The 14,357-nt window shown below is 56.1% G+C and overlaps 1 protein-coding gene across 4 annotated transcripts in view; it reads left to right on the top strand.

Annotated features, from left to right (window-relative positions):
• The window catches only part of RPS6KA2 (ribosomal protein S6 kinase A2), a 334,749-nt gene that overhangs the window by 106,872 nt on the left and 213,520 nt on the right, over positions 1 to 14,357 (top strand). The window contains exon 1 of one of the 4 annotated variants that reach the window (XM_010808736.4): positions 3,944 to 4,243. The exons of the other annotated variants lie outside the window; for them this stretch is intronic. Coding sequence (XP_010807038.1) covers positions 4,193 to 4,243 — 51 coding nt within the window. The 5' untranslated portion in view covers positions 3,944 to 4,192. Of the gene's footprint in view, positions 1 to 3,943; positions 4,244 to 14,357 lie in introns of those variants that run through there. 4 annotated transcript variants of the gene reach the window in all.

Raw genomic sequence — 14,357 nt, 5'->3', positions numbered from 1 at the left:
CGTGATCAGACACAGTGAGAAATGACCAGAAAAGATCAGAATACCCAGTTTTCAGAAGTGATGGTCTTGCAGGGGAAACTGAAGCGGCTCCCATTCAGGCAGAAACGTTTTTTCCTAAGGGCTAAACAGTGCATCGAAAGTGTAGCGGTTGTACCTAAGTGTCTAGATAAGTGAATCATTACAAACTCCTCAGAGTTTAGTAACAAACACAAACTATTAAGAAGTGAATATATTTTAGGCACTTGAATTATAACTCCATACATCCACCACCATAACTGGAGTCAGTGAGCCACTGAATGCAATGAGCTATTTTGCCTTTGAAGTTTTCCAGAATGGATTATGTCTCTGTAAAGTAACACGTGTTCTTGAGAAACCTTGAATCGTGCAAAATCATCTGCTGAAAATAGCAAGGATTTGGGGAGATGCAGTGTTGGGATCGAATACTCAAAACCTTGGAATCTCTGTAGCCAGAGCACGAGGTGCTCAGTCACTCAGTCGTGTCCGACTCTCTGTGACCCCACAGACTGTAGCCCACCAGGCTCCTCTGTCCATGGGATTCTCCAGACAAGAGTACCGGAGTCGGTTGCCATGCCCTCCTCCAGGGGACCTTCCTGACCCAGGGGTTGAGCCTGCATCTCTTATGTCTCCTGCATCGGCAGACAGGTTCTTTACCACTAGCACCATCTGGGAAGCCCAGAGCACTAACCCCTCACAACCCCTCCGCCCAAACTCAGTCCTAGTAAAGATACCCTTGTGTGGAGAAACGCGTGTTAAATTCCTAATACATGAAACGCTGCGGTGTGCACGGAACTTCACTGTAATGAAGAGAAAGGCGACGGCAACCTGGTGGGCGAGCGGTGGGGTGGAGTGGGGAGGCTGGCCCTGCAGGCGCGGACAGAGGTGGGTGGCCTCGGGGCGGCGTGCTGGGCCGTCTCTGCCCATTTCCTCTGACAAAGATCCAGGAGGCCCCTGTGATGTAGACGCTTTCACAGCTGAACACGTGACCAAACAGGACCAAGAGGGACCGCGTGGGGTCAGAGGGCGTCGTTTCCAGAGGAGCGCGCCTTCGTCCTGCCCTGCTCTCCCGGGTCCATGTCCAGCGCGGGGACTTGGAATCGCCGTGTGCTGGGGACGTTTGCCGGGGCCCACTGCAGCTTTTACGTTACGTTCCCACGTCATCAGTCCCAGCTCCATCGGAGAACCTGCATTTTATAAAACATGTGCCCCCAGCAAACCAGCTGTGTTTCACAGGCAGCTTGCAAGTGTCTAGACGCCGTTTGCTTGTGTAGAGGCCAGGTGGTGGGGGATGCTGGCAGCGTGTCTTCTGGAAAGAGAAGCTGACCTTGACCCACCCTGCCTGCAGACTGTGCGTGAGCAACACCCGCTCTGGCTCCTCTAGCTGTAGATCTTCTTGTAAGTGTGAGGGGCGTTTGTGTCTGTTATTTATGATCCGGTTGAGTTTATCCTAATTATTTGAGAGATGCGTGTGGTTCTTTCCAGACGCAGCGCTCATCTCTTATGTAAAATCAACTTCCGATTCCTCGATCGTGACAAACATGAGCCAAAATTCTTCCAAAAGCTGAAAATAATATCCAGAATTAAAGTCCTTCCGAAGACAGCAGTTAGAAGAATGGAAAGCAGATCCCTAAAGCAAACATTCCCTGAGGAAGAGATGCCAAGCTCTTCCAGTTTTTAATCAGGTGCATTTCCTAGTCTTGTAATTTATTTCCTCCTCCTTTTGTTTTTCCTTGAGTGGAAAAAATTAACACCTTAAAGCAGAAAGGTATGCTGTAGGTTAATTGAATTATAGCAAAGAAGTCAGAAGCTGCCAGCTCTTCTGAATTGCAGTTACAGGAAATAAGCTTTGCATCCTTCTACGCAAAACCCGGGTTCTTTGATTCCCTGCCGTGTGTCATGTTTTCTGCTTCTTTGTGTTTCTTCCGTGAAGAAATTTTGAGCAACTGAGGGGGATAGTTGAGAAGGAAAGATGTGCTGTGTGTGACTCGGGGTCTGAGACCAATGGCCCCTCCGGAGGACAGCCTTTCTCCTGTGACACGGAGTTGACCTGCTTCAGCTCTGACTGTAGACTCACTCCCCTCCGAGGCTGTGCCACCGATGAGCGTGTTGTCTGCGGTCTAGTCGCCAAGTTCCGTCCGCAGCTCGGTCAAATCATGTTCTTTACTTCCTCAGGAAGTTAATACTTACAGTCTTTGGATTTATAAGTAGTGGTCTCGGTTCTTGTGAATTGAACCCTGTGTGCAAGATACGGGTGTCAGTCCAAACAAAGCTGTGCCCCGACCCCGTGGCCCACAGCATAGCACAGAAAGATGAGCAACCTTCAAAATGTCTGGATATTCCTGCAATGACATAATTGGGAAAGGGGGTTTTAATCAACACGTGGAGCCGTGACACCTGCCTGCGGACAGGCGTTCCGAGGGCAGTAAACCGAGGCCGATAACACGGGTGGTAACAGGGCTTTGCCCGTATTGCGTGGTAAGGTGAGTCGTGGTTAGAAAGCGCCTGTGGACGTTTAGCAGATTCAGAGAGACGCGCTCATCGGGGAGACAGAGCCGCGGGCCTGCGGCCGCACGAAGCTCCGTGAGTCTTCGAGGGGAAGCTGATGGGGGGGAGGGGTCCCTCCGAGCAGAGGTTGGGGGAGACGGTGTGTTGAGGACGAGCCTTGAGGTCAGACGCGTCCAGGGCTTATGAAGTGGGTAGGGTGACCGAGTCCAGGGGAAGTAGCTCCCAGGAGGCATTCTCGGGGCACAGCTTAGGCGCGGCCGCTTCCTGTCGTCCTAATGAGAAGGAAAAGAGAGAATTGTTTCTGAAACTCCTATCTGGGGACTTCCCCGATGATCCAGTGGTTAAGACTCTGTGCTCCCAATGCAGGGGGCGCAGGTTTGACCCTTGCTGGGGGAGCTAGATCCAACAGGGCACACAGCTTGACCTAAAAAAAAAAAATTCCAGTCTGCTCCCCCCAGTGGCTTTCCCAGGGAAGTTTGGGAAAGAGCAGGTGGGAAAGGCTGGAAGCAGACACCCAGGGGAGTGACACAAATCCCTTACCACGGCATCAGGAGCAATTATTGTATGAATTCCCTTATTGTTTCTTTTAAATTTCTTTATTTTTTAACTGAAGGATAATTGCATTACAGAATCGTGTTGGTTTCTGCCAAACACCAACAGGAATCAGCCATAGGTATACATATGTCCCCTCCCTCTCAAATTGCTTTTATTTTGCTGCTTTCTCCTGAAATTGCTGTACCGATTAAGCTGTTCTTGGCAAAGCACAGCGGCTGTGGCTGAGATTTCAAACTGGTGGACATGCTGTGCTAACCAGGAAGCAGAACGCCGTGAGGTGGAGTTAGCCCACCGTGTCCCGTCCAAGGCGGTGGGTGCGATGCTAATGGTGTAGGTTTGGTTTTTTTAAAACCATATCGTTACAAAACTGCTGGGGACGCTTTGTGAACAATTAGATGCTTGTGGCCACAGATCTGGAGAGAGGCTGTGCTCTCGGAGACTCAGGAGGGCAGCCTGGACGCGAGGAACAGGGAATCCTCCATGGCTTTGTGGTCGAGCTGTGTGGCCTCCTGGCTGAGTCCTCGCCGTGTTACATTTCTTCGGGGGAGGCGCTCCCCAGGGTGCAAGGAGGTCGGTTTCAAAATGACAAGAGCAGCGTCTCCAAGAAAAAGATGCCTAGAAACAGTATCAACAGCGACTTTAAGAATCCCTTTCTTAGCAGCCGCTTTGCAGCCTCCCGGGTGAGAGGACGGACCAGGACACTGGATGTGGTGGTGGGACCAGTGCCCACCGCCCCGAGCTGCCCGCCCCCTTGGCTGCACGCCAGTGGCTCGCTCAGGACGGACAGGCTGGCAGCAGAGCAGGTGACCAGCCTTGGCGAGCTGGCCACCCCGTGGAAAGAGCAGGCCCTATATTAAGCAAATGACCCCAGGGCGCTTGATTAAGTCAGTTACTAAACGCGGTTCTGACTTACTCTGCCCTGAGGAAGCAGGGCCGTGCCCTCGCTACCCACCCCCCCATCTTTGGGGTGATGCCCGCCGAGAACCGGCCTGAATGTTTACAAACGTCTCTTGGAGGTTCACTCTGTGCCACGTGGAGGAGTCAGAGCCTACATGCCTGAGGGGAAGGCTGCGTGGCTCCCCGGCACAGCTGACCTCCCTTCCCAAGAGGGGACATGCTCTCCCGCCTGCGGCAAGCCTTCTCCAGAGTCTACGGGGCATTGCTAGTAAGTACCCCGGCTTGCGTCATGAAGGAGCCCTCGGGAGGGGCCACGGCTCTCTTTTCAAAACGATGCCCAGTCCTATTTGGGAGCCAAACCGGCCGGTCACTTAGGGTGATGGATTTTCAAAGGCATGCATGACGTTTGTAACCTTTTTTGCCACCTCTTCTTATTTTATCTGATATGAAACTGAGAGCCTGATTTCTGAAACAGTCACTTTTCTCATTTTATCTCCGTTTGGGCCCAGTCTCATTCCCCGTTATTTCTGCTCGCCTTTCCACTTTCCCTCGCCAGAGTGCCCGTCCTGCGGAGCGTTCGCCCTCTGTCCCATTGCTTGATCTTGTTCGCAACCTCGCTCATGCCCGGGTGCTCCTGTGTGCCTGCTCCCAGGCTGTGTGCTTGCAGGGGGCGTCCCGTGGTGTCACTCCAGTGAGGGTGACTTCAGTCTGTCTAGAGCTTGAGCATCTGGTCGGGGGAGCTGTGTTCACTTCTCTGTTTCTCCCGTACTTCTCTCCACTTTCCTGTTTTATCCTACTTTTCTCCTCTCCTCCCTGCGCTCCCTTCCCTAAGACGGCAGGTCCTGGGGGGTAACTGTCGGCTGGTCTGGGCCTGGTCTGGGGGCTTGGTCTCCAGGACCCTCACACCTGCCTCTCCAGTTCCTCCTCTCACATGTCGTTTGCTGTAAGTGCTTCTCGGCTCATTTGTGGTTCTCTGTCCTGTTACGGTCCCAGATAAAGGGGATGGTTTCACTGGTCAGCACAGCTTCCTGGAGCACCTTGAATGCTGCAGGGTCCTGTGGCCTGGGCAGCTTCCTCCCCGCCTCCCGTGGTGGCCTGGGCGGCTTCCTCCCTGCCTCCCATGGTGGCCTGGGCGGCTTCCTCCCCGCCTCCCGTGGTTCTTGCTCTTCTAATCTGTGAATAAGTGGACTTCCCTGGTGGCTCAGCGGTAATGAATCCACCTGTCCGTGCAGGAGATGCAGGTTCAATCCCTGGGTCAGAGAGATCCCCCGGAGAAGGAAATGACCACCCACTCCAGTATTCTTGCCTGGGAAATCTCATGGACAGAGGAGCCTGGTAGGCTACTGTCCATGGGGTCGCAAAGAGTCAGACATGACTTAGCATGCAAAACGCAAAACACACATGACTATCACATGTCAGAGCTGCATACACGCCTGTCACGACAGACGACAGGCTTCCCACTGGCGATGCCTGGATCTTATTATGTGTAAAGCCACCAAGAAAACACATAAACGATGCTGTTGATAATCATCGATACTGAACACTGTTTATAACCAAGTGAACCCCTATTTATTTAATGTTTTCAACTAACGTTCTTTATAAAACACAGCCATGGAGATGGGCAAGTCAAGTGGGAAGGCTTGTGAGCATCCGTCCACAGCAGGAATGTTCAGAGAGCAGGGAAAGGGCCGCTCGTGTCTCCCCACACCACGTGTAGTGTGTCTTCACACGTCCGAGATGAGGACTGGCCGTGGAAAGGAGCAGTGTCTACTCTGTAGGGCCTGTGCTCCCATTTTACAGATGAAAAGGTGGAGGTTTCTCCAGAGGAGGTGAGTCGCTCGGTTACCCAGATGGTGGTGAAACCAGAGTGCAGCTCACACAGGCAAACTGCAGGGCAGAGACCCCCCCCACCCCTGCCCAGGCAGCCCAGCCCCAGTGACAAGCCCCCACCTCCCACAGAGAAGGGAGCTATGCCCACACGCCCAGTGACACTGCCTCCAGGGGTGGGGCGCCGGGCTGCCTGTGCCACTGACGCTGGGCAGGTGTCTGTCTTTAGAGGGTCTGAGGCCGTCAGAGCCGTCCATGGCCGTCACCACATAATACAGCATCCGGGCTCGTCAGCGTCTGCTTTCCCCACACACCGGGGCCCCGGTGGCCTTCTGCACCAGCGGATCTGTCTGCACATTAGACCTGTGGCTGGGGTGGGCCGCATCCCGGAGCAGACCCGGGGAAGAGCTCTGCTCTGGGTGCTTCCTGAACGTGCGTGACAGCCTCCGGGCACGGCTGCCAGCGATGGAGCTGATGACAGGCCCAGGATGTGAGGTGACCACGGGCGGGAGGGGTCCCTGACCCGGGCTGTTGCGTGCGTGGGGCAGGGCTGTCCGGTGTCTCACCTTTATCCTCCCCCTCCACTCGGGCCTTCCCTGGACTGGGCACCTCCCGAGACCCAGAGAGGGACGTGCTCAGGACTCCAGGCTCTGCCAGCTGGACCAGGGCTGCAGAGGTGCTGGTGGTCCCGCCCCAACTGCCCGTCAGTCAGCCTGGAGGCTCAGGACCAACTTGGCACTGGCCTCCCCGGTCACCACCTCTCTCTGCAGCAGGGGGCGTCCTCCAGAGCAGGTGGACACCCACCGTCCCAGCACCCTGCCCGGGGCCTGGGCTCAGCCCCTGGCAGTGAGGGCCTGGAAGGTACCAGCTCCCTGAGCTATGAGTGGATGGTTCCTTTAGAGGTATCAAATATGTGTTTAGGAATTATGCGGGGAGCTTATATAAATGAACTTATTTATAAAACACGTATGGATGTGAGAGTTGGACTGTGAAGAAAGATGAGCGCTGAAGAATTGATGCTTTTGAACTGTGGTGTTGGAGAAGACTCTTGAGAGTCCCTTGGACTGCAAGGAGATCCAACCAGTCCATCCTAAAGGAGATCAGTCCTGGGTGTTCATTGGAAGGAATGATGCTAAAGCTGAAACTCCAGTACTTTGGCCACCTCATGTGAAGAGTTGACTCATTGAAAAAGACTCTGATGCTGGGAGGGATTGGGGGCAGGAGGAGAAGGGGACGACAGAGGATGAGATGGCTGGATGGCATCACCGACTCGATGGACGTGAGTCTGAGTAAACTCCGGGAGTTGGTGATGGACAGGGAGGCCTGGCATGCTGCGATTCATGGCGTCACAAAGAGTCGGACACAACTGAGCGACTGAACTGAACTGAACTGATTTATAAAACAGACCTACAGACATGGAAAACAAGCTTACAGTTATCGAAGGAGAAAGGAGCAGAGGGGGATAAATTTGAAGGTTGGGATTAATATCGGTGCTGTGCTCAGTCACTCAGTTGTGTCTGACTCTTTGTGACCCCATGGACTGTAGCCCGCCAGGCTCCTCTGTCCATGGGATTTCCCAGGCAAGAATACTGCAGTGGGTTGCCATTCACTTCTCCAGGGGATCTTCCTGACCCAGGGATTGAACCGGCATCTCTTGTGTCTCCTGCATTGGCAGGCGGGTGGTTTATCACTGAGCCTCCTGGGAAGCCCATAACACACACACACTACTATATATAAGATGGGCTTCCCTGGCAGCTCAGCTGGTGAAGAGCCTGCCTGCCCATGCAGGAGACACAAGAGATGCAGGTTCAACCCCTGGGTCAGGAAGACCCCCTGGAGAAGGGATAGGCTACCCACTCCAGTATTCTTGGGCTTTGCTGGTGGCTCAGCTGGTGAAGAATGTGCCTGCAATGCAGAAGACCTGGGTTCGATCCCTGGGTCAGGAAGATCCCCTGGAGGAGGGCATGGCAGCCCACTCCAGTATTCTTGCCTGGAGAATCCCATGGACAGAGGAGCCTGGTGGTCACAAAGTGTCAAACGTGACTGAGCGACTGAGCACATATGTAAGATAGATAACCAACAAAGATCTATTGTATGGCACAGGGAACTCCACTCAGGATTTCGTGATAACCTACAAGGGGAAAAAATCTGACGAAGAATAAATACATATGCATGTATAGCTGAATCACAGTGCCGCGTGTCTGAAACTGAGGTAATATTGTAAATCAAGTGTGCTTCAGGTATTAAAAATGGATGTTGGATGTTGTCCGACGCCTTTTAGCCCCCAAGAATATGGGGATAAGGGAATGCACATGGCTCCTAGCAGCTGAAGCGGTCGTATCTGCCACCCACAGCTCTCCCGCAGGGTCTGGGAGGGGAGGGCACAGCGGGAAGGGCCTGCCCGGGAGGCGCCCTGGGGAACTGCCGTGACGCTGGCCGGCCTCAGCCTCCTCTGCATCCTCTGCTTTACCTGCTCATCCGAGTAGATGGGGGTGGGTGTTCCCACGGCGCCCATTAGTGTTGCCCTTTTCCTCATCAGACGGAGGGGACGCATGCAGTCTGTGTTGGAGGTCTGAGTCGGAGATTTCCCTGAAAACCTCATGATCTCTGTTCTCAACCCCAGGCGCCCAAGTCTGAGTGTCTCTTCCTCTGAATTCAGGTGTGAGTTCTGTTTGCAGAAGGGGAACCACTCCTCCCGCAGCAGGAGAGATGGTGTAAATGCACACGGAGGCGGGAGGGACTGGGGTGGGGAGACCAGCGGGTTTGTGGCATGAAGCCTTAGGAGCAGCCGCCTTTCTGCCCGGAGTGGAGTCTGGGCATGGCTCTGATGCCGGCAGGTCTTGTGAGGGGCACAGAGGAAGATGCTGCCCTCGGGTGGAGCCGGCTTCCCTTGCAGTGGTTCCGGGCGTTAGGACCGAAGAAGGTGAGAGCTGCGTCTGCTCACCTGAAGCTCTCGTCTCCATCCTGACACCCCCGTGGAGGCCGGCCGGGCAGAGCCCCTTTCTCAGGAAACGTGGGTCATTGGACAGGAACGGCCGAGGTGAGCAGCAGCCTGTCTGGAAGCTGCTTCTTGGAGAAACAGGGATCGGGGGTGCTGCGAGTGTGAGCCACGGGATGCTGGGAGATGCTGCCCCGTGGGCAGAGGGGCCCTGTCTGCTCAGAAAGAGCTGAGCCCCGTGAATGCTGGGGGATTGCACCCTGAGCTGGCGATGGGGAGTGACAGTGCGCGGCGGTATCTGGAGGCACTGGCGCCCAGGGGGGCCTCCTTGGTGTTCCCAGAGCCTTAGCTCCCCGACCCGCGAGCTCTTCTTCAGGAAGACATGCAGAGGAGGGGGCCGGAAGGGTCTGGGCCTGGGGAGGCGGGCACTCTCTGTGCAGGAGGTCGGGGTCTGCAGGGGGACAGGGTGCCCTCAGGACCCCTGGGGCTGTCCCAGGGGCTGGACTGGGCACTTGGCCTGGGGTCCCTCCTTCCTGGAGTGGCAAGACCAGTGACGTCCTTGCCCTTCACACCACACATCTCTGTCCGCCTGGCAGGTCGGGGCATCTTCCTCGGCCTTTGGCCTCCACCTCGAAGGGGTTCCCTCTGCATCATGAGCCCTTAGCTGCTTCCTCAGGCCCAGGTTCTCTCGATGACTGTGACTTCCTGGGACTCATGTGTGCGTGGGTGTGCAGGTGTGTGCAGCTGTGTCCATGCAGGTGTGCAGTGGGGACCCACAGCTCACACTCCCTGGACCCCTGATCCCCGTGCTGGTCCACACCCTCCCCACGTTTCACTTCCAACCTCTCTCTTGCTGCTTTCGTGACAAATACGTTCTCACCCCAGCACGTGCTGCTGTGTGCTAAGTAGCTTTGGTCGTGTCCTACTCTTGGCAACCCTGTGGACTGCAGCCCGCCAGGCTCCTCTGTCCATGGGGATTCTCCAGGCAAGAACACTGGAGTGGGCTGCCATGCCCTCCTCCAGGGGATCTTCCTGAGCCAGGGATCAAACCCGAGTCTCTTACGTCTGCCTGCACTGGCAGGTGGGTTCTTTAACACTAGCGCCTCCTGGGATGCCTTCACCCCAGGTCTCGCCCTAACTCACTGACTCTGTGATGTTAGCAGAGCCAGTTAGTCTCTTTGGACCTTAGATTTTGTATCTGCAAAGTGAAGTTGAGGTAAAACCCGAGGTTCTTTTTTTTGAATTGATGGATAGTTGATTTAGAATATTGTTAGTTCCAGGGCTACATAAAATCAAATTGGGGTTTTCGCAGATTATATTCCATTTTAGGTTATTACGACATATCAGGTATAAATCCCTGTGTTATACAGTAAATCTTTGTTGCTCAGAGATCTAAAATTCTGATTCCTCACTTAAAAGACAGGTATTAGCCATGCGCCAGGCACTGTCCTGACTGCATTCCACATGATGATTCGTCTATTCCTCCTAATTCTCAGGAGGGCCGCACAATTACTCTCCCGTTTCACAGATAAGGAAACCGAGGCGAGTGTGTCGGTGGCTGTAAGCTCGTTCCCAAGCTCACCTCGAGTACAGGATAGTTTCGGGCAGCTGACCCGGGCATTTCCTGTGCCACCCAGCTGTACTCTGCCAGCGTCTCCTGCACCCCCCCACCCCCGCCCAGGTGCCATGTCACCACCTGCCCCTCGATCAGCCAATTTTCTTCCCTCAAAACCCAGTGGTGAATAATCACTTCTGCCCGTTGCTGAGCAGCTACAAGTGGGCGTGGTGGGGATCCCCGAGCACTGACTTCGGACCAGGGGTCACCGCCAGCCTCTCCAGGAGGCCCTGCCCTCCGCAGGGGCGAGGCTCGCCAGTGGGAATGCGGTGTCCTGGCGGGGACCATGGTGGGAGGGCGCAGCCTGCCCCGGGCTGGCTCCGGGTCCCCCCAGTGCAGCGGCTCCAGCAGACTCAGGGTCCTTCCCACCCCCAGAAGCCCTGGCGCACAGCCCTGGGGAGCAGGGAGACACCGCGGCTCAGAAGGGCGGGCAGAGAAGGAGAGGGATCATCCCTCCACCCAGCACACCGCTCCCTCCTCAGCCCAGGTCCACGTCCTCCTCTCGTGTCCACGTCCTCCTCTCGTGTTCAGTCCCCCCACCACCTCCTTCCATCCCCCCACACCCATCCCCCCCGCCGGCTCATCCCAAGCTGGGAGGTCTGGACCAGGGATGAACCCCTCCCACTAACGGGACCCTCGGGTGCAGGCTGGCATCCTTGGTGGTGAGCACACGTGCAGTCCACACTCCGAGATGTTGCTGGCGAACACGGTTTCGCGGCTGCGCTCACACAGACCCGGACAGTCTTTCGTGCCGGGAGGGCCTCCTGCTGTGTGCTGAGACGCTGCTTGCCCTCTTCCAACAGTCCCAGATTTAGTTTCTGTGAGTGTGCTGTGTTCGCTTCTTAGCACAGAAAATCAAAGTCTGAGAAGCCACATCTGAGCAAATAAAAGTGATTGGGCTTCATGCAAATCAAACAGTCCCGCAAACTAGCTCCCCGGGAAAACAAACACGGTAACGTCAGCTGGACATCAGCAGTTTTATCAAAGTTTTTGGGAAACTCCCTCTAAACCACCTCCATCTTTTCAGTTTAGAGGCAGGAAATCCTACAGCCTCTGAGAGTCTGGCCCTGACACACGCAGCTGCAGGGGGCATGCCCAGGTCGGGACAGGGCTACTGGGCTTTCAGGAATGGTCTGTCAAGAACCCCGAGTTACCCTCCGTAAGAGTAGCTTACACTGGGTAAACTGCTGAGCATGTGGCTGTGCGGTGGGGTCCACAGCGTCATGGCCCTCGTCTGAGAGCCAGGCGTGAAGAGGGCACCCGCCTCTCAGCCTGAGGTTGGGCTCCGCTGAGATAAGACTGGGGCCCTGGCCACCCTGCTACGGCTCCTCCAGATGCCCAGTGGACAGGGCTGTTGTGATGGAGGCCTTCACAGTGTCAGAGCCGGCTGCGGGGTTGGGGAGGGGAGGGGCGAGTGGCTGCACTGCCCTTTCTCTCTCCTCGAGCAGCGGTGCACAGGCGGGCCGGTGGTGCAGAGTCGTGGCCGGCTGTCTCCCTTCTACGTGGGTTGTTCCAGCAGCGCAGGGAAGGGCTGCCCTGAGAGGTGACCTGCAGCGGCCTCTCGGTCCTTCCCCACTCAACGTAGACGTGGTGGAAACACAGACGAGAGACGCAGAGTCTCCGGCAGTCCAGGCAGACTTCCTGGAAGAAGTGGTGTGTCTCACGGAAGAAACGGGGATGGGCCAGTAGAGAGCAGGCAGGAGCACAGGAGGAGGCAGGCTGGGGCACCAGGGGCCGTGGGTGTGCCTGGGTCTGTACGTGGAGGCCAGGCTGTGTGCTGAGGACAGCGGGGAGACAGGGCTGGGGTCTGTCCTCTCTGGCCTTAGCAGGGAGGGAGGAGGGGCAGGAGCATATGGTGGCGGTGACCAGGGCACCCTCACCTCTGTGGCCCTCGGGGTCCCCTGTCTTCCTGTCCGTGCGTTAAAGCCTCCGTGGGCATCTTCCCAGGGGCTGAGCAGCAGGCCCTGCGGGGCGGGGGCCTCTGCCCCACGCCGACGTCTCCTCTCCCCTAGGACTCCTCTGGGGAAACCGATGGAGCTGTTTGGAGAGAACGTGTTGGATAAATGTTCGCGATGGGAGGTGAAGCTGAGGAGGGCTGGAGATGCGGCTTCCTGGGGGACGGAGGTGCCCGGTGGGGTCACTGGGCCCTTTGGGGCAGGGAGCAATGGGACCCCAGCTCTGCCTGGATGGTTCCCTGGCCCGCGGTCCCACACAGTGGGCTCACCCATCCCGTGAGGCCCTTGCAGGATGTGTGGGGGCTGCTCATGCAAAACTCAGGCTCCAGCAGCCTTGGCTGGGAACCCTGCCCAGTGGGCTCCAGGCCGAAGTGCAGGAGGAGCTTGTGGGAAAGAGGGGACCCGTCTGTGTCTGGACCCTGAGGTCAGTATGAGGGCAGACCGTCAGAGGCCAGGTTGCGGCCGGCGCTCCCCAGACAGCTCCTAGTTCGTCCCGCGCAGGCCATGTTGCGGCTGGCGCTCCCCGGACAGCTCCTAGCTCATCCCGCGCCGGCTGGCTCCCCCACAGCCTGGCAGCTGGTGGCTAGCAGGGGCTGGGGGCCTGCTCCCCTATCTGAGCTCTGGGTCTCTCTGTCCCTGAAGGTTCGAGGTTCCGGGATGCATTCTCCTTCTGTGGTTCTCAGTCGCAGACCCTCTGGGGCATTTCTGCTTAGACAGTGATTTTCCTGACAGGGACCCACTGCCTGGAAAAGGACCTTTATTGATGGATGGAGGGAAGTGTGTTCGTCCTGGGTCATCCTTTGATGAATCACCAATTTATCACAAATGAAACTCGCCACCACGTGGCCCCATGGGATTCTCCAGCCAAGAGTATCGGAGTGGGTTGCCATGCCTTTGTCCCAGGGATCTTCCCGACCCAGGGATCGAACCCATGTTTCTTGCATCCCCTGCATTAGCAGGTGGGTTCTTTAGCACTAGCGCCACCTTGGAAGCCCCTTAAGTCATTGTGAAAGTGTTAGTTGCTCAGTCGTATCTGACTGTTTGTGACCCCGTGGACTGTAGCCCATGAGGCTCCTCTGTCCATGAGTTTTCCCAGGCAAGAATACTGGAGTGGGTTGCCATGCCCTCCTCCAGAGGATCTTCACGACCCAGGGATCGAACCGGGCTCTCCTGCATTTCAGGCACATTCTTTACCTTCCTAGCTACCATGGTAAATTCAATAATCATTAACACTGAGACAGTTTGAAGCGCTTCCCATCTCTGGAGCTCAGGGAGCCAGGACTGTAGATTGTGACGGACTCTGTGAGTGGATGTCTGTTCCCTGTTCACCCCTTGCTGGATCTGGAGCATGGTGTTACCCTTCCTGCTTTGTCAATGCTTTCTCCTAATTAAAAGGATTTGTACATGGAAACCCCCTGAGGCTCTAGACCGTGATTTGCAGCAGTGTATTTGTATAGAGACACGGTGGCATCACCGACTCGATGGACATGAGTTTGAGGAACCTCCGGGAGCTGGTGATTGACAGGAGGCCTGGCGTGCTGCAGCCCACGGGGTCACACAGAGTTGGACACGACTGAGCGGCATGACTGACTGACGGTGTTAGTGCTGGCGGGGGATGTGCTGGCTTCCGTGTTCAGCCTCACCTGCGAGGCTGGTGCCAACAGAGGCCCTCAGGGAGCCCCCAGCGGGTGAGGGACACAGGGCTGCGGTGAGCGGGGGGGCCCCTCTGCAGGAGGGCCGCTCAATGACCTCAGGGCCGGCCTCGTCAGACCAGCGGCTGGGCCGGATGTCCACCCACCGCCAGGCCTTCCTTCCCCCGATCCCTCATTGAATTTTCTCATTTATCTGTTCACATTTTAAATAGAGCCATGTGGCTCTAAAGCCCACAATAGAAGGGACTTCCCCGGGGTCCAGTGGTTGGGAGTCTGGCGTCCACTGCAGGGGGCATGTGTTCCATCGCAGGTCCGGGAACTAAGATCCCACATGCCTTGCCGTGCAGCAAAGAAAGAAAGCGCCCGATAAAGTCCTTTCAGGAGCGTCGGTTACG

The sequence above is a fragment of the Bos taurus genome, chromosome 9, assembly GCF_002263795.3.
Source record: "Bos taurus isolate L1 Dominette 01449 registration number 42190680 breed Hereford chromosome 9, ARS-UCD2.0, whole genome shotgun sequence".
NCBI lineage: Eukaryota > Metazoa > Chordata > Mammalia > Artiodactyla > Bovidae > Bos > Bos taurus.
This window is presented reverse-complemented; position numbering and strand designations above follow the sequence as displayed.